At 44.8% G+C, this 25,841-nt stretch overlaps 1 protein-coding gene across 1 annotated transcript; it reads right to left on the bottom strand.

Moving 5' to 3' along the window:
- Positions 1 to 14,588: 14,588 nt before the first annotated feature.
- On the bottom strand, positions 14,589 to 17,040 carry LOC120930420 (E3 SUMO-protein ligase ZBED1-like). The gene is made up of 2 exons (XM_040341607.1): positions 15,562 to 17,040; positions 14,589 to 15,359 (listed from the first exon to the last, which is right to left on the bottom strand). The coding sequence occupies exons 1-2, from the start codon at positions 17,038 to 17,040 to the stop codon at positions 14,964 to 14,966; spliced, it is 1,875 nt and encodes a 624-aa protein (XP_040197541.1). The 3' UTR covers positions 14,589 to 14,963.
- Between the last annotated feature and the right edge of the window lie 8,801 nt (positions 17,041 to 25,841).

Raw genomic sequence — 25,841 nt, 5'->3', positions numbered from 1 at the left:
GAGTCTCTTCATCCTGACGTAGCCTCTAGCTCTCAGGTGAAGACTCTAGAAGACAATTTCCACCAAAAAGGAGTCTCTTCATCCTGACGTAGCCTCTAGCTCTCAGGTGAAGACTCTAGAAGACAATTTCCACCAAAAAGGAGTCTCTTCATCCTGACGTAGCCTCTAGCTCTCAGGTGAAGACTCTAGAAGACAATTTCCACCAAAAAGGAGTCTCTTCATCCTGACGTAGCCTCTAGCTCTCAGGTGAAGACTCTAGAAGACAATTTCCACTAAAAAGGAGTCTCTTCATCCTGACGTAGCCTCTAGCTCTCAGGTGAAGACTCTAGAAGACAATTTCCACCAAAAAGGAGTCTCTTCATCCTGACGTAGCCTCTAGCTCTCAGGTGAAGACTCTAGACAATTTCCACCAAAAAGGAGTCTCTTCATCCTGACGTAGCCTCTAGCTCTCAGGTGAAGACTCTAGAAGACAATTTCCACCAAAAAGGAGTCTCTTCATCCTGACGAAGCCTCTAGCTCTCAGGTGAAGACTCTAGAAGACAATTTCCACCAAAAAGGAGTCTCTTCATCCTGACGTAGCCTCTAGCTCTCAGGTGAAGACTCTAGAAGACAATTTCCACCAAAAAGGAGTCTCTTCATCCTGACGTAGCCTCTAGCTCTCAGGTGAAGACTCTAGAAGACAATTTCCACCAAAAAGGAGTCTCTTCATCCTGACGTAGCCTCTAGCTCTCAGGTGAAGACTCTAGAGACAATTTCCACCAAAAAGGAGTCTCTTCATCCTGACGTAGCTCTAGCTCTCAGGTGAAGACTCTAGAGACAATTTCCACCAAAAAGGAGTCTCTTCATCCTGACGAAGCCTCTAGCTCTCAGGTGAAGACTCTAGAAGACAATTTCCACCAAAAAGGAGTCTCTTCATCCTGACGCAGCCTCTAGCTCTCAGGTGAAGACTCTAGAAGACAATTTCCACCAAAAAGGAGTCTCTTCATCCTGACGTAGCCTCTAGCTCTCAGGTGAAGACTCTAGAAGACAATTTCCACCAAAAAGGAGTCTCTTCATCCTGACGTAGCCTCTAGCTCTCAGGTGAAGACTCTAGAAGACAATTTCCACCAAAAAGGAGTCTCTTCATCCTGACGTAGCCTCTAGCTCTCAGGTGAAGACTCTAGACAATTTCCACCAAAAAGGAGTCTCTTCATCCTGACGAAGCCACTAGCTCTCAGGTGAAGACTCTAGACAATTTCCACCAAAAAGGAGTCTCTTCATCCTGACGTAGCCTCTAGCTCTCAGGTGAAGACTCTAGAAGACAATTTCCACCAAAAAGGAGTCTCTTCATCCTGACGTAGCCTCTAGCTCTCAGGTGAAGACTCTAGAAGACAATTTCCACCAAAAAGGAGTCTCTTCATCCTGACGTAGCCTCTAGCTCTCAGGTGAAGACTCTAGAAGACAATTTCCACCAAAAAGGAGTCTCTTCATCCTGACAAAGCCTATAGCTCTCTTGTTGGGTGTTTTTCAGGATTTTTTTTGGGCATTTTACGAACGTTTTATGAGCTGAAAATGCTAAGGTGTGAATGCAGCCTAAAGTGGTAGTAAACTTTTTTCTTTTCTTTTCTATATCTCCTAGACTTGCAGTGACTGAGCAGCAGCGGGTGATGTCACTGTGAGCTGTGTGCCACTCCAGAGACTCTTGTGCATGTCATCGTGGCTCATCCAATCAGACGGCTGGAGTCCTCAAACCGGGAAAGAAGACAGAGTGAAGATGGAAGCGTCTTCTGCGGTGCCAGCGTGCCACTGGAGGGCTTTTTTTAAGGCAAGTCTTTCATAAAGTGTTGGTATGCACTGCATACTAGCACATTATGCCTTTAACTTGCAGGGCTTGTTATTGTTTGAAATGCCTTTACTACTGCTTTAAATCAGAGTCCTCAGCGTTCCCCATTACAATATCAGAGTTTGCAGAATTGCCATTTACAGTGCAAGGAAAACTCCTTTAGATCCTGATATAAAAAAGGGAACACTGTAGACTGTGATATAAGGGGGCATGGTGCAGACCGTAATGTAAGGGGGAACTGGGATTGTTGTGTAAGAGGGGGGAGGCTCTGGTGTTCAGAGACCCCCTATATCAGAGTTTCCTTTTATCCCAGATCCCCCTAACATCAGGGACCACAGAGTTCTCCTTTACATCAGGGGCCACAGGTGAAAACTCTAGACAATTTCCACCAAAAAGGAGTCTCTTCATCCTGACGTAGCCTCTAGCTCTCAAGTGAAGACTCTAGAAGACATTTTCCACCAAAAAGGAGTCTCTTCATCCTGACGTAGCCTCTAGCTCTCAGGTGAAGACTCTAGAAGACAATTTCCACCAAAAAGGAGTCTCTTCATCCTGACGTAGCCTCTAGCTCTCAGGTGAAGACTCTAGAAGACAATTTCCACCAAAAAGGAGTCTCTTCATCCTGACGTAGCCTCTAGCTCTCAGGTGAAGACTCTAGAGACAATTTCCACCAAAAAGGAGTCTCTTCATCCTGACGTAGCCTCTAGCTCTCAGGTGAAGACTCTAGAGACAAATTCCACCAAAAAGGAGTCTCTTCATCCTGACGTAGCCTCTAGCTCTCAGGTGAAGACTCTAGAAGACAATTTCCACCAAAAAGGAGTCTCTTCATCCTGACGTAGCCTCTAGCTCTCAGGTGAAGACTCTAGAAGACAATTTCCACCAAAAAGGAGTCTCTTCATCCTGACGTAGCCTCTAGCTCTCAGGTGAAGACTCTAGAAGACAATTTCCACCAAAAAGGAGTCTCTTCATCCTGACGTAGCCTCTAGCTCTCAGGTGAAGACTCTAGAAGACAATTTCCACCAAAAAGGAGTCTCTTCATCCTGACGTAGCCTCTAGCTCTCAGGTGAAGACTCTAGAAGACAATTTCCACCAAAAAGGAGTCTCTTCATCCTGACGTAGCCTCTAGCTCTCAGGTGAAGACTCTAGAAGACAATTTCCACCAAAAAGGAGTCTCTTCATCCTGACGTAGCCTCTAGCTCTCAGGTGAAGACTCTAGAAGACAATTTCCACCAAAAAGGAGTCTCTTCATCCTGACGTAGCCTCTAGCTCTCAGGTGAAGACTCTAGAAGACAATTTCCACCAAAAAGGAGTCTCTTCATCCTGACGTAGCCTCTAGCTCTCAGGTGAAGACTCTAGAAGACAATTTCCACCAAAAAGGAGTCTCTTCATCCTGACGTAGCCTCTAGCTCTCAGGTGAAGACTCTAGAAGACAATTTCCACCAAAAAGGAGTCTCTTCATCCTGACGTAGCCTCTAGCTCTCAGGTGAAGACTCTAGAAGACAATTTCCACCAAAAAGGAGTCTCTTCATCCTGACGTAGCCTCTAGCTCTCAGGTGAAGACTCTAGAAGACAATTTCCACCAAAAAGGAGTCTCTTCATCCTGACGTAGCCTCTAGCTCTCAGGTGAAGACTCTAGAAGACAATTTCCACCAAAAAGGAGTCTCTTCATCCTGACGTAGCCTCTAGCTCTCAGGTGAAGACTCTAGAAGACAATTTCCACCAAAAAGGAGTCTCTTCATCCTGACGCAGCCTCTAGCTCTCAGGTGAAGACTCTAGAAGACAATTTCCACCAAAAAGGAGTCTCTTCATCCTGACGTAGCCTCTAGCTCTCAGGTGAAGACTCTAGAAGACAATTTCCACCAAAAAGGAGTCTCTTCATCCTGACGTAGCCTCTAGCTCTCAGGTGAAGACTCTAGACAATTTCCACCAAAAAGGAGTCTCTTCATCCTGACAAAGCCTATAGCTCTCTTGTTGGGTGTTTTTCAGGATTTTTTTTGGGCATTTTACGAACGTTTTATGAGCTGAAAATGCTAAGGTGTGAATGCAGCCTAAAGTGGTAGTAAACTTTTTTCTTTTCTTTTCTATATCTCCTAGACTTGCAGTGACTGAGCAGCAGCGGGTGATGTCACTGTGAGCTGTGTGCCACTCCAGAGACTCTTGTGCATGTCATCGTGGCTCATCCAATCAGACGGCTGGAGTCCTCAAACCGGGAAAGAAGACAGAGTGAAGATGGAAGCGTCTTCTGCGGTGCCAGCGTGCCACTGGAGGGCTTTTTTTAAGGCAAGTCTTTCATAAAGTGTTGGTATGCACTGCATACTAGCACATTATGCCTTTAACTTGCAGGGCTTGTTATTGTTTGAAATGCCTTTACTACTGCTTTAAATCAGAGTCCTCAGCGTTCCCCATTACAACATCAGAGTTTGCAGAATTGCCATTTACAGTGCAAGGAAAACTCCTTTGGATCCTGATATAAAAAAGGGAACACTGTAGACTGTGATATAAGGGGGCATGGTGCAGACCGTAATGTAAGGGGGAACTGGGATTGTTGTGTAAGAGGGGGGAGGCTCTGGTGTTCAGAGACCCCCTATATCAGAGTTTCCTTTTATCCCAGATCCCCCTAACATCAGGGACCACAGAGTTCTCCTTTACATCAGGGGCCACAGGTGAAGACTCTAGACAATTTCCACCAAAAAGGAGTCTCTTCATCCTGACGTAGCCTCTAGCTCTCAGGTGAAGACTCTAGAAGACAATTTCCACCAAAAAGGAGTCTCTTCATCCTGACGCAGCCTCTAGCTCTCAGGTGAAGACTCTAGAAGACAATTTCCACCAAAAAGGAGTTTCTTCGTCCTGACGTAGCCTCTAGCTCTCAGGTGAAGACTCTAGAAGACAATTTCCACCAAAAAGGAGTCTCTTCATCCTGATGTAGCCTCTAGCTCTCAGGTGAAGACTCTAGAAGACAATTTCCACCAAAAAGGAGTCTCTTCATCCTGATGTAGCCTCTAGCTCTCAGGTGAAGACTCTAGAAGACAATTTCCACCAAAAAGGAGTCTCTTCATCCTGACGCAGCCTCTAGCTCTCAGGTGAAGACTCTAGAAGACAATTTCCACCAAAAAGGAGTCTCTTCATCCTGACGTAGCCTCTAGCTCTCAGGTGAAGACTCTAGACAATTTCCACCAAAAAGGAGTCTCTTCATCCTGACAAAGCCAATAGCTCTCAGGTGAAGACTCTAGACAATATACACCAAAAAGGAGTCTTTTCATCCTGACGTAGCCTCTAGCTCTCAGGTGAAGACTCTAGAAGACAAATTCCACCAAAAAGGAGTCTCTTCATCCTGACTTAGCCTCTAGCTCTCAGGTGAAGACTCTAGAAGACAATTTCCACCAAAAAGGAGTCTCTTCATCCTGACGCAGCCTCTAGCTCTCAGGTGAAGACTCTAGAAGACAAATTCCACCAAAAAGGAGTCTCTTCATCCTGACGTAGCCTCTAGCTCTCAGGTGAAGACTCTAGAAGACAAATTCCACCAAAAAGGAGTCTCTTCATCCTGACGTAGCCTCTAGCTCTCAGGTGAAGACTCTAGAAGACACTTTCCACCAGAAAGGAGTCTTCATCCTGACGTAGCCTCTAGCTCTCAGGTGAAGACTCTAGAAGACAATTTCCACCAAAAAGGAGTCTCTTCATCCTGACGTAGCCTCTAGCTCTCAGGTGAAGACTCTAGAAGACAATTTCCACCAAAAAGGAGTCTCTTCATCCTGACGTAGCCTCTAGCTCTCAGGTGAAGACTCTAGAAGACAATTTCCACCAAAAAGGAGTCTCTTCATCCTGACGCAGCCTCTAGCTCTCAGGTGAAGACTCTAGAAGACAATTTCCACCAAAAAGGAGTCTCTTCATCCTGACGTAGCCTCTAGCTCTCAGGTGAAGACTCTAGAAGACAAATTCCACCAAAAAGGAGTCTCTTCATCCTGACGTAGCCTCTAGCTCTCAGGTGAAGACTCTAGAAGACAATTTCCACCAAAAAAGGAGTCTCTTCATCCTGACGTAGCCTCTAGCTCTCAGGTGAAGATTCTAGACAATTTCCACCAAAAAGGAGTCTCTTCATCCTGACAAAGCCTATAGCTCTCTTGTTGGGTGTTTTTCAGGATTTTTTTTGGGCATTTTACGAACGTTTTATGAGCTGAAAATGCTAAGGTGTGAATGCAGCATAATGTGGTAGTAAACTTTTTTCTTTTCTTTTCTATATCTCTTAGACTTGCAGTGACTGAGCAGCAGCGGGTGATGTCACTGTGAGCTGTGTGCCACTCCAGAGACTCTTGTGCATGTCATCGTGGCTCATCCAATCAGACGGCTGGAGTCCTCAAACCGGGAAAGAAGACAGAGTGAAGATGGAAGCGTCTTCTGCGGTGCCAGCGTGCCACTGGAGGGCTTTTTTTAAGGCAAGTCTTTCATAAAGTGTTGGTATGCACTGCATACTAGCACATCATGCCTTTAACTTGCAGGGCTTGTTATTGTTTGAAATGCCTTTACTACTGCTTTAAATCAGAGTCCTCAGCGTTCCCCATTACAACATCAGAGTTTGCAGAATTGCCATTTACAGTGCAAGGAAAACTCCTTTGGATCCTGATATACAAAAGGGAACACTGTAGACTGTGATATAAGGGGGCATGGTGCAGACCGTAATGTAAGGGGGAACTGGGATTGTTGTGTAAGAGGGGGGAGGCTCTGGTGTTCAGAGACCCCCTATATCAGAGTTTCCTTTTATCCCAGATCCCCCTAACATCAGGGACCACAGAGTTCTCCTTTACATCAGGGGCCACAGGTGAAGACTCTAGACAATTTCCACCAAAAAGGAGTCTCTTCATCCTGACGTAGCCTCTAGCTCTCAGGTGAAGACTCTAGAAGACAATTTCCACCAAAAAGGAGTCTCTTCATCCTGACATAGCCTCTAGCTCTCAGGTGAAGACTCTAGAAGACAATTTCCACCAAAAAGGAGTCTCTTCATCCTGACGTAGCCTCTAGCTCTCAGGTGAAGACTCTAGAAGACAATTTCCACCAAAAATTAGTCTCTTCATCCTGATGTAGCCTCTAGCTCTCAGGTAAGACTCTAGAAGACAATTTCCACCAAAAAGGAGTCTCTTCATCCTGACGCAGCCTCTAGCTCTCAGGTGAAGACTCTAGAAGAAAATTTCCACCAAAAAGGAGTCTCTTCGTCCTGACGTAGCCTCTAGCTCTCAGGTGAAGACTCTAGAAGACAATTTCCACCAAAAAGGAGTCTCTTCATCCTGATGTAGCCTCTAGCTCTCAGGTGAAGACTCTAGACAATTTCCACCAAAAAGGAGTCTCTTCATCCTGATGTAGCCTCTAGCTCTCAGGTGAAGACTCTAGAAGACAATTTCCACCAAAAAGGAGTCTCTTCATCCTGACGCAGCCTCTAGCTCTCAGGTGAAGACTCTAGAAGACAATTTCCACCAAAAAGGAGTCTCTTCATCCTGACGTAGCCTCTAGCTCTCAGGTGAAGACTCTAGAAGACAATTTCCACCAAAAAGGAGTCTCTTCATCCTGACGTAGCCTCTAGCTCTCAGGTGAAGACTCTAGAAGACAATTTCCACCAAAAAGGAGTCTCTTCATCCTGACGTAGCCTCTAGCTCTCAGGTGAAGACTCTAGAAGACAATTTCCACCAAAAAGGAGTCTCTTCATCCTGACGTAGCCTCTAGCTCTCAGGTGAAGACTCTAGAAGACAATTTCCACCAAAAAGGAGTCTCTTCATCCTGACGCAGCCTCTAGCTCTCAGGTGAAGACTCTAGAAGACAAATTCCACCAAAAAGGAGTCTCTTCATTCTGACGTAGCCTCTAGCTCTCAGGTGAAGACTCTAGAAGACAATTGCCACCAAAAAGGAGTCTCTTCATCCTGACGTAGCCTCTAGCTCTCAGGTGAAGACTCTAGAAGACAATTTCCACCAAAAAGGAGTCTCTTCATCCTGACGCAGCCTCTAGCTCTCAGGTGAAGACTCTAGAAGACAAATTCCACCAAAAAGGAGTCTCTTCATCCTGACGCAGCCTCTAGCTCTCAGGTGAAGACTCTAGAAGACAATTTCCACCAAAAAAGAGTCTCTTCATCCTGACGTAGCCTCTAGCTCTCAGGTGAAGATTCTAGACAATTTCCACCAAAAAGGAGTCTCTTCATCCTGACAAAGCCTATAGCTCTCTTGTTGGGTGTTTTTCAGGATTTTTTTTGGGCATTTTACGAACGTTTTATGAGCTGAAAATGCTAAGGTGTGAATGCAGCCTAAAGTGGTAGTAAACTTTTTTCTTTTCTTTTCTATATCTCCTAGACTTGCAGTGACTGAGCAGCAGCGGGTGATGTCACTGTGAGCTGTGTGCCACTCCAGAGACTCTTGTGCATGTCATCGTGGCTCATCCAATCAGACGGCTGGAGTCCTCAAACCGGGAAAGAAGACAGAGTGAAGATGGAAGCGTCTTCTGCGGTGCCAGCGTGCCACTGGAGGGCTTTTTTTAAGGCAAGTCTTTCATAAAGTGTTGGTATGCACTGCATACTAGCACATTATGCCTTTAACTTGCAGGGCTTGTTATTGTTTGAAATGCCTTTACTAATGCTTTAAATCAGAGTCCTCAGCGTTCCCCATTACAACATCAGAGTTTGCAGAATTGCCATTTACAGTGCAAGGAAAACTCCTTTGGATCCTGATATAAAAAAGGGAACACTGTAGACTGTGATATAAGGGGGCATGGTGCAGACCGTAATGTAAGGGGGAACTGGGATTGTTGTGTAAGAGGGGGGAGGCTCTGGTGTTCAGAGACCCCCTATATCAGAGTTTCCTTTTATCCCAGATCCCCCTAACATCAGGGACCACAGAGTTCTCCTTTACATCAGGGGCCACAGGTGAAGACTCTAGACAATTTCCACCAAAAAGGAGTCTCTTCATCCTGACGTAGCCTCTAGCTCTCAGGTGAAGACTCTAGACAATTTCCACCAAAAAGGAGTCTCTTCATCCTGACGTAGCTTCTAGCTCTCAGGTGAAGACTCTAGAAGACAATTTCCACCAAAAAGGAGTCTCTTCATCCTGACGTAGCCTCTAGCTCTCAGGTGAAGACTCTAGAAGACAATTTCCACCAAAAAGGAGTCTCTTCATCCTGACGTAGCCTCTAGCTCTCAGGTGAAGACTCTAGACAATTTCCACCAAAAAGGAGTCTCTTCATCCTGACAAAGCCAATAGCTCTCAGGTGAAGACTCTAGACAATATACACCAAAAAGGAGTCTTTTCATCCTGACGTAGCCTCTAGCTCTCAGGTGAAGACTCTAGAAGACAAATTCCACCAAAAAGGAGTCTCTTCATCCTGACTTAGCCTCTAGCTCTCAGGTGAAGACTCTAGAAGACAATTTCCACCAAAAAGGAGTCTCTTCATCCTGATGTAGCCTCTAGCTCTCAGTTGAAGACTCTAGAAGACAATTTCCACCAAAAAGGAGTCTCTTCATCCTGACGCAGCCTCTAGCTCTCAGGTGAAGACTCTAGAAGACAAATTCCACCAAAAAGGAGTCTCTTCATCCTGACGTAGCCTCTAGCTCTCAGGTGAAGACTCTAGAAGACAAATTCCACCAAAAAGGAGTCTCTTCATCCTGACGTAGCCTCTAGCTCTCAGGTGAAGACTCTAGAAGACACTTTCCACCAGAAAGGAGTCTCTTCATCCTGACGTAGCCTCTAGCTCTCAGGTGAAGACTCTAGAAGACAATTTCCACCAAAAAGGAGTCTCTTCATCCTGACGTAGCTTCTAGCTCTCAGGTGAAGACTCTAGAAGACAATTTCCACCAAAAAGGAGTCTCTTCATCCTGACGTAGCCTCTAGCTCTCAGGTGAAGACTCTAGAAGACAATTTCCACCAAAAAGGAGTCTCTTCATCCTGACGTAGCCTCTAGCTCTCAGGTGAAGACTCTAGAAGACAATTTCCACCAAAAAGGAGTCTCTTCATCCTGACGTAGCCTCTAGCGCTCAGGTGAAGACTCTAGAAGACAATTTCCACCAAAAAGGAGTCTCTTCATCCTGACGCAGCCTCTAGCTCTCAGGTGAATACTCTAGAAGACAAATTCCACCAAAAAGGAGTCTCTTCATCCTGACGTAGCCTCTAGCTCTCAGGTGAAGACTCTAGAAGACAAATTCCACCAAAAAGGAGTCTCTTCATCCTGACGTAGCCTCTAGCTCTCAGGTGAAGACTCTAGAAGACAATTTCCACCAAAAAGGAGTCTCTTCATCCTGACGCAGCCTCTAGCTCTCAGGTGAAGACTCTAGAAGACAATTTCCACCAAAAAGGAGTCTCTTCATCCTGACGTAGCCTCTAGCTCTCAGGTGAAGACTCTAGAAGACAATTTCCACCAAAAAGGAGTCTCTTCTTCCTGACGTAGCCTCTAGCTCTCAGGTGAAGACTCTAGAAGACAATTCCCACCAAAAAGGAGTCTCTTCATCCTGACATAGCCTCTAGCTCTCAGGTGAAGACTCTAGAAGACAATTTCCACCAAAAAGGAGTCTCTTCATCCTGACGTAGCCTCTAGCTCTCAGGTGAAGACTCTATAAGACAATTTCCACCAAAAAGGAGTCTCTTCATCCTGACGCAGCCTCTAGCTCTCAGGTGAAGACTCTAGAAGACAAATTCCACCAAAAAGGAGTCTTCATCCTGACGTAGCCTCTAGCTCTCAGGTGAAGACTCTAGAAGACAAATTCCACCAAAAAGGAGTCTCTTCATCCTGACGTAGCCTCTAGCTCTCAGGTGAAGACTCTAGAAGACAATATACACCAAAAAGGAGTCTCTTCATCCTGACGTAGCCTCTAGCTCTCAGGTGAAGACTCTAGAAGACAATTTCCACCAAAAAGGAGTCTTCATCCTGACGTAGCCTCTAGCTCTCAGGTGAAGACTCTAGAAGACAATTTCCACCAAAAAGGAGTCTCTTCATCCTGACGTAGCCTCTAGCTCTCAGGTGAAGACTCTAGAAGACAATTTCCACCAAAAATGAGTCTCTTCATCCTGACGTAGCCTCTAGATCTCAGGTGAAGACTCTAGAAGACAATTTCCACCAAAACGGAGTCTCTTCATCCTGACGTAGCCTCTAGCTCTCAGGTGAAGACTCTAGAAGACAATTTCCACCAAAAAGGAGTCTCTTCATCCTGACATAGCCTCTAGCTCTCAGGTGAAGAGTCTAGACAATTTCCACCAAAAAGGAGTCTCTTCATCCTGACGTAGCCTCTAGCTCTCAGGTGAAGACTCTAGAAGACAAATTCCACCAAAAAGGAGTCTCTTCATCCTGACGTAGCCTCTAGCTCTCAGGTGAAGACTCTAGAAGACAATTTCCACCAAAAAGGAGTCTCTTCATCCTGACGTAGCCTCTAGCTCTCAGGTGAAGACTCTAGAAGACAATTTCCATCAAAAAGGAGTCTCTTCATCCTGACGTAGCCTCTAGCTCTCAGGTGAAGACTCTAGAAGACAATATACACCAAAAAGGAGTCTCTTCATCCTGACGTAGCCTCTAGCTCTCAGGTGAAGACTCTAGAAGACAATTTCCACCAAAAAGGAGTCTTCATCCTGACGTAGCCTCTAGCTCTCAGGTGAAGACTCTAGAAGACAATTTCCACCAAAAAGGAGTCTCTTCATCCTGACGTAGCCTCTAGCTCTCAGGTGAAGACTCTAGAAGACAATTTCCACCAAAAAGGAGTCTCTTCATCCTGACGTAGCCTCTAGATCTCAGGTGAAGACTCTAGAAGACAATTTCCACCAAAACGGAGTCTCTTCATCCTGACGTAGCCTCTAGTTCTCAGGTGAAGACTCTAGAAGACAATTTCCACCAAAAAGGAGTCTCTTCATCCTGACATAGCCTCTAGCTCTCAGGTGAAGAGTCTAGACAATTTCCACCAAAAAGGAGTCTCTTCATCCTGACAAAGCCAATAGCTCTCAGGTGAAGACTCTAGACAATTTCCACCAAAAAGGTGTCTCTTCATCCTGACAAAGCCAATAGCTCTCAGGTGAAGACTCTAGACGACAATTTCCACCAAAAAGGAGTTTCTTCATCCTGACGTAGCCTCTAGCTCTCAGGTGAAGACTCTAGAAGACAATTTCCACCAAAAAGGAGTCTCTTTATCCTGACGTAGCCTCTAGCTCTCTGGTGAAGACTCTAGAAGACAATTTCCACCAAAAAGGAGTCTCTTCATCCTGACGTAGCCTCTAGCTCTCAGGTGAAGACTCTAGAAGACAATTTCCACCAAAAAGGAGTCTCTTCATCCTGACGTAGCCTCTAGCTCTCAGGTGAAGACTCTAGAAGACAATTTCAACCAAAAAGGAGTCTCTTCATCCTGACGTAGCCTCTAGCTCTCAGGTGAAGACTCTAGAAGACAATTTCCACCAAAAAGGAGTTTCTTCATCCTGACGTAGCCTCTAGCTCTCAGGTGAAGACTCTAGAAGACAATTTCCACCAAAAAGGAGTCTCTTCATCCTGACGTAGCCTCTAGCTCTCAGGTGAAGACTCTAGACTATTTTCACCAAAAAGGAGTCTCTTCATCCTGACGTAGCTTCTAGCTCTCAGGTGAAGACTCTAGACAATTTCCACCAAAAAGGAGTCTCTTCATCCTGACAAAGCCAATAGCTCTCAGGTGAAGACTCTAGACAATATACACCAAAAAGGAGTCTCTTCATCCTGACGTAGCCTCTAGCTCTCAGGTGAAGACTCTAGAAGACAATTTCCACCAAAAAGGAGTCTCTTCATCCTGACGTAGCCTCTAGCTCTCAGGTGAAGACTCTAGAAGACAATTTCCACAAAAAAGAGTTTCTTCATCCTGACGTAGCCTCTAGCTCTCAGGTGAAGACTCTAGAAGACAATTTCCACCAAAAAGGAGTCTCTTCATCCTGACGTAGCCTCTAGCTCTCAGGTGAAGACTCTAGAAGACAATTTCCACCAAAAAGGAGTCTCTTCATCCTGACGTAGCCTCTAGCTCTCAGGTGAAGACTCTAGAAGACAATTTCCACCAAAAAGGAGTCTCTTCATCCTGACGTAGCCTCTAGCTCTCAGGTGAAGACTCTAGACAATTTCCACCAAAAAGGTGTCTCTTCATCCTGACAAAGCCTATAGCTCTCAGGTGAAGACTCTAGACAATATACACCAAAAAGGAGTCTCTTCATCCTGACGTAGCCTCTAGCTCTCAGGTGAAGACTCTAGAAGACAATTTCCACCAAAAAGGAGTCTTCATCCTGACGTAGCCTCTAGCTCTCAGGTGAAGACTCTAGAAGACAATTTCCACCAAAAAGGAGTCTCTTCATCCTGACGTAGCCTCTAGCTCTCAGGTGAAGACTCTAGAAGACAATTTCCACCAAAAATGAGTCTCTTCATCCTGACGTAGCCTCTAGATCTCAGGTGAAGACTCTAGAAGACAATTTCCACCAAAAAGGAGTCTCTTCATCCTGACGTAGCCTCTAGCTCTCAGGTGAAGACTCTAGAAGACAATTTCCACCAAAAAGGAGTCTCTTCATCCTGACATAGCCTCTAGCTCTCAGGTGAAGAGTCTAGACAATTTCCACCAAAAAGGAGTCTCTTCATCCTGACGTAGCCTCTAGCTCTCAGGTGAAGACTCTAGAAGACAAATTCCACCAAAAAGGAGTCTCTTCATCCTGACGCAGCCTCTAGCTCTCAGGTGAAGACTCTAGAAGACAATTTCCACCAAAAAGGAGTCTCTTCATCCTGACGTAGCCTCTAGCTCTCAGGTGAAGACTCTAGACAATTTCCACCAAAAAGGAGTCTCTTCATCCTGACGTAGCCTCTAGCTCTCAGGTGAAGACTCTAGAAGACAAATTCCACCAAAAAGGAGTCTCTTCATCCTGACGTAGCCTCTAGCTCTCAGGTGAAGACTCTAGAAGACAAATTCCACCAAAAAGGAGTCTCTTCATCCTGACGTAGCCTCTAGCTCTCAGGTGAAGACTCTAGAAGACAATTTCCACCAAAAAGGAGTATCTTCATCCTGACGTAGCCTCTAGCTCTCAGGTGAAGACTCTAGAAGACAATTTCCACCAAAAAGGAGTCTCTTCATCCTGACATAGCCTCTAGCTCTCAGGTGAAGACTCTAGACAATTTCCACCAAAAAGGAGTCTCTTCATCCTGACAAAGCCTATAGCTCTCTTGTTGGGTGTTTTTCAGGATTTTTTTTGGGCATTTTACGAACGTTTTATGAGCTGAAAATGCTAAGGTGTGAATGCAGCCTAAAGTGGTAGTAAACTTTTTTCTCTTCTTTTCTATATCTCCTAGACTTGCAGTGACTGAGCAGCAGCGGGTGATGTCACTGTGAGCTGTGTGCCACTCCAGAGACTCTTGTGCATGTCATCGTGGCTCATCCAGACGGCTGGAGTCCTCAAACCGGCAAAGAAGACAGGGTGAAGATGGAAGCGTCTTCTGCGGTGCCAGCGTGCCACTGGAGGGCTTTTTTTAAGGCAAGTCTTTCATAAAGTGTTGGTATGCACTGCATACTAGCACATTATGCCTTTAACTTGCAGGGCTTGTTATTGTTTGAAATGCCTTTACTACTGCTTTAAATCAGAGTCCTCAGCGTTCCCCATTACAACATCAGAGTTTGCAGAATTGCCATTTACAGTGCAAGGAAAACTCCTTTGGATCCTGATATAAAAAAGGGAACACTGTAGACTAGGGGTGTAACGGATCAAAAAACTCACGGATCGGATCGATCCTCGGATCGGGAGTCACGGATCGGATCATTTTCGGATCAGTAAAAAAAAAAAAAAAACACAAGACAAACAAAAGTTTTGTCTTTTTGTTTATTAACACTCTTAAATTACTTTGAAATTATATAAAATCAAGTTACAGTGCACAAGGCATAATATCTTCTTTTTAACATAATGAAAAACAACTTTAAGTGCAACATAAAGGCATGTCTTCTTCCTTGAGACATGGGCCAATGGGCAAAGAGCCAAAAATAACTTAAAGTGCAACATAAAGGCATGTCTTCTTCCTTGAGACATGGGCCGATGGGCAAAGAGCCAAAAACAACTAAAAGTGCAACATATCTTCTTTCTTGAAACATGGATAGTGAAAGCCTAATATGTCCACATCAAAGAAGAATAAAAGAAAGAAAGCAAAGCATTCCTGAGCTTATAATTTCAAATTCTTTTTCAAAAAGACAAGGATGTCTACATGCTCTGGGGAGAGTGTGGACCTCTGTGCAGTCACTATGTCCCCTGCTGTTGAGAACACCCTCTCAGAAGGAACTGAAGAGCCTGGCACAGCGAGATAGCATCTTGCCATCTTGGCAACATGAGGGTATTTACACTCATTGCTTTTCCACCATGTCATCGGATCACCATCCACTGTAATGCCGCTTGCTGCCAGCAGATAGGATTCCACCTCCTCTTTGATGATGTCAGCAGAAGTCTTGTTGTCTTTGCTGGCAAAGGTCTCTCCAAAAAGCTCTGCCATCGCCGACTTCTTTTGTGGAGGAGATGATGAGTCCAAGTTTGCTCCTGTTGGCTCTGCAGCTTGAGCTTGACCCTGCACAAAAAAATTGTTGATTAATTAAACCTATTATTTATTTTCATGTTTCATACACATGAAAAATGTGGAAATATTATTGCCACATTTTTCATGTCTATGAAACATGAAAACAACAACATTTAATAAAAGCCATTATTACAAAAAAAAAAAATGTATTTAGATTAAAATTTATCATTTTTAAAGAATATTCTTTATTTACCTCATCACAGTCTTTAGTGCCCAGACTGCTCACAATCTCGGTGGTGAGGTCACTGTATGTCCTCTGGCGTAGGGCAGGGTCCATGTGAGACAGGGACTTGAACCTTGGATCCAGGGCAGTAGATCTGTGAAGGTAGTCCTGTAGAGTAGGGGGTGAAGTGTATCTGGGCTGCAGGTCCTCTCTAATGGCAGTCTTGACATCTTGTGTGATGGTGCTGTCTTCCACACCTGGAGCCATGGATTGTAGAATCCTTGTTTTTAGGGGCATGATCATCGATACAGATGGTGAACTTTCAGTGCTCAGAAGAGATGTTACCATCTTGAGGGGTTGAAGCACCTGGAGGACCTCCTCTGCCACTCTCACATCATCATCAGACAGGGTAATGATGTCCTTGACAATTTTCTTTAGGGTCTTGTCAGTCAGTGCAGAGTATATAGCTGCCTGCTGCTCCAGATAACGCTCCAGCATATCATAAGTGGAGTTCCACCTGGTTGGCACATCATTTATGAGCTTGTGTTTAGGCAGCTTTAGCATTTCTTGCTTTGTTTTAAGCACATGGGCAGCTGTTGTGCTTCGGTGGAAATAGGAAACCACCTTCCTGATCCTCCCAAGGAGGCGGTCCATCCTACTGACAGAGATTCCCTTTTGAGATGCCAAATTTACGACATGTGCAAAACACCCTATCTGTGGGCCCAGTCCTGCCTCAATCACGGCATTAACTTGGTTTTTGGCATTGTCAGTTGTGACTGGGATATTGGTACTGGGCCTCTTTAGCTTCCATTCGTCCACCGCTTCTGTCAGCACCTGCGCAAGATGAGCGCTTGTGTGACTCCCGTAGAGGGGGCGTGTCTGCAGCACCGGACTTCTCATCTCCCAGTCTGCCGTGATGAAGTGAGCGGTTATTGTTATATAGCTCTCTGTTCCCCTGGACGTCCACCCGTCTGTCGTGAGCGCAACAGACGATGCTTGGGATAGTTCATCCAAGACTTTTTTCTTCTCCTGTTCATAAAGTTCTGGCACAACCTTTTCGCTGAAGTGGATGCGCGACAGGATGTTGTAACGTGGCTCAAGCACGTTAAGCATGTGCTTAAAGCCCTCGTTCTGCACAATGGAATATGGCCTCATATCTGCACCCATAAACACGCCGATCGCTTTTGTAATGGCTTTAGCCCGGTCCGATTGTGGAATAAGGGGCTGTTTAAATGCTGCGGTGATGAGTGGTTGCTGAACAGCTTTTGTTTTCACTCCTGTGACTGTCAGTGGAACACCGGGGTGATGACGCTTCAAATGCGTGGCCATACTTGACGTGTTTCCACTATCGTATGGCTTTCTTGTGCCACAGTGCCTACACGCCGTCATGGTTTTATCTACCATCCTCTTTTCCTCATGATCATATTTCACAGGGAAGCCAAAATGATCCCATACAGGAGATTTAAACGACGCGGGGCGTTCAAGCTCCTCCGTTCCTCCGCTCGCCATGACCACACTATGTGTGTGTGTGGACTGATTCCTTGCCAAAGTAGAGGCAGGATGTGGAGGTGCTTCGGTAGCCTGGAGGAGCAGAACACTGGGCACAGTGGGCAGTCAGTCGCTCGACTCGCCAGTCAGGGAAGCTCACCTGGAAAAAAGGAAAGAAACTGCGCTAAGACCTAGAAGCAATCTTGTGCAGCCGGCGGCTGTCCACAAAAATTACCTAAAACTCAGTGGAAGCAGCAATCCTTCTGCAAAACCCCAATACAGTGAATAAAATATAGAAAAAAAATAGGATTGCGCTAAACGTAATATTACAATAGTGAACGACCGACGTAAACGCATGAATTGACAAGAACACCATAAATACAAAAAATTAGAAAAAAATAAAATATGGATAACCTAAAAGTCAATTTGGATAAACGTACAAAACGCCGCAGTTATTTGAATTTGCATGAACCTGTAAAAAATTCCACCATCATATAGTCCCCACTCCCCACTGTAATAGCCACATTCTCCCCCACCACTAATGTAATATCCACAATCTCCCCCGCCACTACTGTAATATAGATGTCGTCTCCCCACTGTAATATCCAGACATCTCCCCACTGCTGTAATATCCACGTCATCTCCCCCACTGTAATAATATCCACCATTGCCCCACCTCACTGTAACATCATCCACCATTGCCGCCACCTCACTGTAACATCCACCATGGATCCACCATGGCGGTGGCGACAATGGTGGATGATGTTACAGTGAGGTGGCGGCAATGGTGGATGATGTCAGGGGTGGATGATGTTACAGTGAGGCGGTGGCGGCAATGGTGGATGATGTCAGGGGTGGATGATGTTACAGTGAGGCGGTGGCGGCAATGGTGGATGATGTCAGGGGTGGATGATGTTACAGTGAGGCGGTGGCGGCAATGGTGGATGACGTTACAGTGAAGTGGCGGCAATGGTGGATGATGTTACAGTGAGGCGGTGGCGGCAATGGTGGATGATGTTACAACATCCACCATTGCCCCCACCTCACTGTAACATCCACCATTGCCCCCACCTCACTGTAACATCCAGTCAGACTCATCCACTAATTTTTCCCACTAATAATGATAGCCAACATTGCCCCCACACTAGTAGTAACACTGTAATAAAAATAATAGCCATTTTTCCCACTAGTAATAATAATAATATAGCCAACATTTCCCCCAGTACACACTGAAATTAATAGCCATTTTCCCACTAGTAAATAATAATAGCCAACATTGCCCCCAGTACACACTGAAAATTATAGCCATTTTCCCACTAGTAATAATAATAATAGCCAACATTTCCCCCAGTACACACTGAAATTAATAGCCATTTTCCCACTAGTAAATAATAATAGCATAATAGCCAACATTGCCCCCAGTACACTACACACTGAAAATTATAGCCATTTTTGATGAGAATCAACTCAGAATCAATCAACTGTACTTACTACTACTGTACTCTGGTCTCTCACTGTACTCGCAGACTGCGCGCTCTGGAAGAATACACGTGCAGACTGCAGAGGGAGGGGTGATGACATCAGCGCGCACCGCCGCCGGAGCTAGGCCGAAGCCGCGGCCTTTCCTAAGGACACGGCGGCGGTGCGCTCCGCGGATCGGATGCTGTGCCGATCCGTACAGGTCGGCCCGTTCGGATCGCGGATCGGACATGATCCGTTACACCCCTACTGTAGACTGTGATATAAGGGGGCATGGTGCAGACCGTAATGTAACGGGGAACTGGGATTGTTGTGTAAGAGGGGGGAGGCTCTGGTGTTCAGAGACCCCCTATATCAGAGTTTCCTTTTATCCCAGATCCCCCTAACATCAGGGACCACAGAGTTCTCCTTTACATCAGGGGCCACAGGTGAAGACTCTAGACAATTTCCACCAAAAAGGAGTCTCTTCATCCTGACGTAGCCTCTAGCTCTCAGGTGAAGAGTCTAGACAATTTCCACTAAAAAGGAGTCTCTTCATCCTGACGCAGCCTCTAGCTCTCAGGTGAAGACTCTAGAAGACAATTTCCACCAAAAAGGAGTCTTTTCATCCTGACGTAGCCTCTAGCTCTCAGGTGAAGACTCTAGAAGACAATTTCCACCAAAAAGGAGTCTCTTCATCCTGACGTAGCCTCTAGCTCTCAGGTGAAGACTCTAGACAATTTCCACCAAAAAGGAGTCTCTTCATCCTGACGTAGCCTCTAGCTCTCAGGTGAAGACTCTAGAAGACAATTTCCATCAAAAAGGAGTCTCTTCATCCTGGCGTAGCCTCTAGCTCTCAGGTGAAGACTCTAGAAGACAAATTCCACCAAAAAGGAGTCTCTTCATCCTGACGTAGCCTCTAGCTCTCAGGTGAAGACTCTAGACAATTTCCACCAAAAAGGAGTCTCTTCATCCTGACGTAGCTTCTAGCTCTCAGGTGAAGACTCTAGACAATTTCCACCAAAAAGGTGTCTCTTCATCCTGACAAAGCCAATAGCTCTCAGGTGAAGACTCTAGACGACAATTTCCACCAAAAAGGAGTTTCTTCATTCTGACGTAGCCTCTAGCTCTCAGGTGAAGACTCTAGAAGACAATTTCCACCAAAAAGGAGTCTCTTTATCCTGACGTAGCCTCTAGCTCTCTGGTGAAGACTCTAGAAGACAATTTCCACCAAAAAGGAGTCTCTTCATCCTGACGTAGCCTCTAGCTCTCAGGTGAAGACTCTAGAAGACAATTTCAACCAAAAAGGAGTCTCTTCATCCTGACGTAGCCTCTAGCTCTCAGGTGAAGACTCTAGAAGACAATTTCAACCAAAAAGGAGTCTCTTCATCCTGACGTAGCCTCTAGCTCTCAGGTGAAGACTCTAGACAATTTCCACCAAAAAGGAGTCTCTTCATCCTGACGTAGCTTCTAGCTCTCAGGTGAAGACTCTAGACAATTTCCACCAAAAATGAGTCTCTTCATCCTGACAAAGCCAATAGCTCTCAGGTGAAGACTCTAGACAATTTCCACCAAAAAGGTGTCTCTTCATCCTGACAAAGCCAATAGCTCTCAGGTGAAGACTCTAGACGACAATTTCCACCAAAAAGGAGTTTCTTCATTCTGACGTAGCCTCTAGCTCTCAGGTGAAGACTCTAGAAGACAATTTCCACCAAAAAGGAGTCTCTTTATCCTGACGTAGCCTCTAGCTCTCTGGTGAAGACTCTAGAAGACAATTTCCACCAAAAAGGAGTCTCTTCATCCTGACGTAGCCTCTAGCTCTCAGGTGAAGACTCTAGAAGACAATTTCCACCAAAAAGGAGTCTCTTCATCCTGACGTAGCCTCTAGCTCTCAGGTGAAGACTCTAGAAGACAATTTCAACCAAAAAGGAGTCTCTTCATCCTGACGTAGCCTCTAGCTCTCAGGTGAAGACTCTAGAAGACAATTTCCACCAAAAAGGAGTTTCTTCATCCTGACGTAGCCTCTAGCTCTCAGGTGAAGACTCTAGAAGACAATTTCCACCAAAAAGGAGTCTCTTCATCCTGACGTAGCCTCTAGCTCTCAGGTGAAGACTCTAGAAGACAATTTCCACCAAAAAGGAGTCTCTTCATCCTGACGTAGCCTCTAGCTCTCAGGTGAAGACTCTAAACAATTTCCACCAAAAAGGAGTCTCTTCATCCTGACGCAGCCTCTAGCTCTCAGGTGAAGACTCTAGAAGACAATTTCCACCAAAAAGGAGTCTCTTCATCCTGACGTAGCCTCTAGCTCTCAGGTGAAGACTCTAGACAATTTCCACCAAAAAGGTGTCTCTTCATCCTGACAAAGCCAATAGCTCTCAGGTGAAGACTCTAGACAATATACACCAAAAAGGAGTCTCTTCATCCTGACGTAGCCTCTAGCTCTCAGGTGAAGACTCTAGAAGACAATTTCCACCAAAAAGGAGTCTCTTCATCCTGACGTAGCCTCTAGATCTCAGGTGAAGACTCTAGAAGACAATTTCCACCAAAAAGGAGTCTCTTCATCCTGACGTAGCCTCTAGCTCTCAGGTGAAGACTCTAGAAGACAATTTCCACCAAAAAGGAGTCTCTTCATCCTGACAAAGCCTATAGCTCTTTTGTTGGGTGTTTTTCAGGATTTTTTTGGGCATTTTACGAACGTTTTATGAGCTGAAAATGCTAAGGTGTGAATGCAGCCTAAAGTGGTAGTAAACTTTTTTATTTTCTTTTCTATATCTCCTAGACTTGCAGTGATTGAGCAGCAGCGGGTGATGTCACTGTGAGCTGTGTGCCACTCCAGAGACTCTTGTGCATGTCATCGTGGCTCATCCAATCAGACGGCTGGAGTCCTCAAACCGGGAAAGGAGACAGAGTGAAGATGGAAGCGTCTTCTGCGGTGCCAGCGTGCCACTGGAGGGCTTTTTTTAAGGCAAGTCTTTCATAAAGTGTTGGTATGCACTGCATACTAGCATTTTATGCCTTTAACTTGCAGGGCTTGTTATTGTTTGAAATGCCTTTACTACTGCTTTAAATCAGAGTCCTCAGCGTTCCCCATTACAACATCAGAGTTTGCAGAATTGCCATTTACAGTGCAAGGAAAACTCCTTTGGATCCTGATATAAAAAAGGGAACACCAGACTGTGATATAAGGGGGCATGGTGCAGACCGTAATGTAAGGGGGAACTGGGATTGTTGTGTAAGAGGGGGGAGGCTCTGGTGTTCAGAGACCCCCTATATCAGAGTTTCCTTTTATCCCAGATCCCCCTAACATCAGGGACCACAGAGTTCTCCTTTACATCAGGGGCCACAGGTGAAGACTCTAGAAGACAATTTCCACCAAAAAGGAGTCTCTTCATCCTGACGTAGCCTCTAGCTCTCAGGTGAAGACTCTAGAAGACAATATCCACCAAAAAGGAGTCTCTTCATCCTGACGCAGCCTCTAGCTCTCAGGTGAAGACTCTAGAAGACAATTTCCACCAAAAAGGAGTCTCTTCATCCTGACGTAGCCTCTAGCTCTCAGGTGAAGACTCTAGAAGACAATTTCCACCAAAAAGGAGTCTCTTCATCCTGACGTAGCCTCTAGCTCTCAGGTGAAGACTCTAGAAGAAAATTTCCACCAAAAAGGAGTCTCTTCATCCTGACGCAGCCTCTAGCTCTCAGGTGAAGACTCTAGAAGACAATTTCCACCAAAAAGGAGTCTCTTCATCCTGACGTAGCCTCTAGCTCTCAGGTGAAGACTCTAGAAGACAATTTCCATCAAAAAGGAGTCTCTTCATCCTGACGTAGCCTCTAGCTCTCAGGTGAAGACTCTAGAAGACAAATTCCACCAAAAAGGAGTCTCTTCATCCTGACGTAGCTTCTAGCTCTCAGGTGAAGACTCTAGACAATTTCCACCAAAAAGGAGTCTCTTCATCCTGACAAAGCCAATAGCTCTCAGGTGAAGACTCTAGAAGACAATTTCCACCAAAAAGGAGTCTCTTCATCCTGACGCAGCCTCTAGCTCTCAGGTGAAGACTCTAGAAGACAATTTCCACCAAAAAGGAGTCTCTTCATCCTGACGTAGCCTCTAGCTCTCAGGTGAAGACTCTAGACAATTTCCACCAAGAAGGAGTCTCTTCATCCTGACGTAGCCTCTAGCTCTCAGGTGAAGACTCTAGAAGACAATTTCCATCAAAAAGGAGTCTCTTCATCCTGACGTAGCCTCTAGCTCTCAGGTGAAGACTCTAGAAGACAAATTCCACCAAAAAGGAGTCTCTTCATCCTGACGCAGCCTCTAGCTCTCAGGTGAAGACTCTAGAAGACAATTTCCACCAAAAAGAAGTCTCTTCATCCTGACGTAGCCTCTAGCTGTCAGGTGAAGACTCTAGACAATTTCCACCAAAAAGGAGTCTCTTCATCCTAACGTAGCTTCTAGCTCTCAGGTGAAGACTCTAGACAATTTCCACCAAAAAGGAGTCTCTTCATCCTGACGTAGCCTCTAGCTCTCAGGTGAAGACTCTAGAAGACAATTTCCACCAAAAAGGAGTCTCTTCATCCTGACGTAGCCTCTAGCTCTCAGGTGAAGACTCTAGAAGACAATTTCCACCAAAAAGGAGTCTCTTCATCCTGATGTAGCCTCTAGCTCTCAGGTGAAGACTCTAGAAGACATTTTCCACCAAAAAGGAGTCTCTTCATCCTGACGTAGCCTCTAGCTCTCAGGTGAAGACTCTAGGACACATTTTCCACCAAAAAGGAGTCTCTTCATCCTGACGTAGCCTCTAGCTCTCAGGTGAAGACTCTAGAAGACAATTTCCACCAAAAAGGAGTCTCTTCACCCTAATGTAGCCTCTAGCTCTCAGGTGAAGACTCTAGAAGACAATTTCCACCAAAAAGGAGTCTCTTCATCCTGACAAAGCCTATAGCTCTCTTGTTGGGTGTTTTTCAGGATTTTTTTGGGGCATTTTACGAACGTTTTATTTTTTTTTGTTTACAAACTTTTATTGCAAAAGATAGAGAGCGGTACATAGTTGGATATATATAATAATACAGCTTAATCATAAAAGTTGCGGTAAGTTCTTATCAGAAACAGAAATATAATATGACACAGCAAAGCAATTGGGGTTAACAGGCTTTTCTTAGAGATGGGAAAAAACCATGGAGGATCTTGAAGGAATATTGAGGGAAGCCATGTTAAAAGGAATGTGGTATAATAAAGGAATTAGTTTGTATTAAAAAAGAGAGGTGAATATTCAGACCAGGGGGACCATTTATTGTTGAAAATGTGCATGGTGTTTTGTAGCGTATGGGAGATTTTTTCCATCAAATTTATCTCGTTAATCCTGTGTTTGAGTGGATTTAGGAGTATTATTGGAGATTTCCATTGAGATGCAATCAGCCAGTGTATGGCTACACATATTGTATGGATGAGTCTCATATGGCATGTGGAAAGGTCCGTGATGGGGGAGAAAAGTAAACAGTTATGTATTGTAAGGGTGATTGGTTTATCTGAAATTTTGGAGGCAAAGCTTTCAAGCTGTAACCAAACATTCTTGACCTTATCACAAGACCAGAAAATGTGGGGGAAAGAACCCGATTCATCGCATCCTCTAAAGCATGAGGAGGAGATTGAGGGAAAAATGGCGTGGAGTTTGGTCGGGGTATAATACCATCTGATAAACACTTTTAGGGCTGTTTCCTTGATTGCAATAGATTTGGTGCATTTGTGTAAATTGGTTATACAGTTGTCCCAGTTTACTGGGGAGTACGTAAAGTTAAGGTCTTGTTCCCATTTTAGCATATATGATAATTTATTGGGCTCTGTGTTGTTAGACATGATGAAATAAAGTTCTGAGATGAAACCTTTCTTCCTGGGGGAATCGCGACAGAGTTTTTCAAAATGAGAGGGGGATTGGGTGTTTGTGGTTTTGAAGTGAGTTTCGAAAAATTGTTTAATAAGGATGAAATTGTCGAATTCCGAGTCCGGAATCTGATATTTAGCTTTCAGGGTGGAGAAGGGGATGAAGTTCGTACCTATAATAAATTTGTTAAGTGTAGTGAGGTTTTTAGTCTTCCACCATGAAAGGTCTATTGGAGAGTTTTGTTTGAATTTTGGGTCTCCTATAAATGTAGCAAACGGTGGGGATTTAGAGATGAGGTTATATTTTCCATTATGGAGCTTCCATAAGTGATAAGAATGTGCTACAATTTGGTTACGGGAGTTTAGGGATGGAATTGAGATTTTATTTCCCCAGAGAATACCCGAGATGGTGAATGGGGATATTGAGGATTTCTCGAAAGCTATCCATGGGATCTTGGAATGCGGGATGTGCCATTGTGCTGTTTGGGTCCATCTTGCTGAAAGGTAGTATAACCAAAGGTCTGGGAGGCCGAGGCCGCCAGATCTCTGAGAGTTGTGCAAGACTTGTCTAGGAGAACGGGGATGAGAGTCCGACCAAACAAATTTGTTAATATCAGATTGGAATTTGGTGATAAGGGATTTATTAATTCTAATGGGGAGTGCTCTAAATAGATAAAGTAATTTTGGGAGGAGTGTCATTTTAATCGCTGTGATTTTACCGAGGAAAGAGATCTTAAAAGATTTCCACATTTTAAGTGTCGCCCTTAATTTTTGAATCATCGGGATGTAGTTTTTACTTGCTAGGTCATCAAGATTAGGGGTGAGATAAATACCTAGGTATGGAAGAGAGTCTGGGGTGTAAGAAAATTCGAAGGAGGAGCGTATGGAGTCTAATTCCAGTGGGGGGATGTTGATGGGCATGCCTATTGATTTTGAGACGTTGACTGTGAGGCCTGAAATGGATGCGAAATTGTTGAGGGTTTGTAGAAGTTTAGGAAGTGTATTAACCGGATGTGTGAGGAAGAGTAGCATGTCATCTGCATACATGCTTAGTTTATATGTATCGGGTCCAGATGAGTAACCTTTAATATCTGGGTTGGTGAGGATTGCTGTGGAAAGTGGTTCAATTGCTAGTGCAAAAAGTAAAGGGGAAAGGGGACAGCCCTGTCTAGTACCTTTGCCTACTTTAAAAAACTCAGAGTTACAACCCGGGAGACGTATTCTGGTGGAGGGATTATGGTAGAGTGCATGAAATGCGTGTAAGAATTCGCCAGTGAAGCCATATTTATGTAGAACACTGTCCAAGAATGGCCAATGTACACTGTCGAAGGCTTTGTTTATATCAAGGCTGAGTAACAAAACAGGGTTGGAATGCAACTTGGCATCCTGGACTATATTTGTGACTAGCCTGATGTTATCTGTGATTTGTCTTCCGGGGATGAAGCCTGATTGGAAGGGGGAAATGAGAGTAGGGATAATAGAGGAAAGTCTG

This window comes from Rana temporaria, chromosome 3 (genome assembly GCF_905171775.1).
Source record: "Rana temporaria chromosome 3, aRanTem1.1, whole genome shotgun sequence".
NCBI classification, from domain to species: Eukaryota; Metazoa; Chordata; class Amphibia; order Anura; family Ranidae; genus Rana; species Rana temporaria.
The sequence above is the reverse complement of the archived record's forward strand: the minus strand, read 5'-3'. Positions and strand labels throughout refer to the sequence as shown.

Coding starts and splice junctions, on each gene's coding strand:
- LOC120930420 (XM_040341607.1), bottom strand. CDS start 17,040: ATGGCGAGCGGAGGAACGGAGGAGCTTGAACGCCCCGCGTCGTTTAAA. Junction 15,360..15,561: donor GCACTAAAGACTGTGATGAG/GTAAATAAAGAA, acceptor TTTTTTGTGCAG/GGTCAAGCTCAAGCTGCAGA.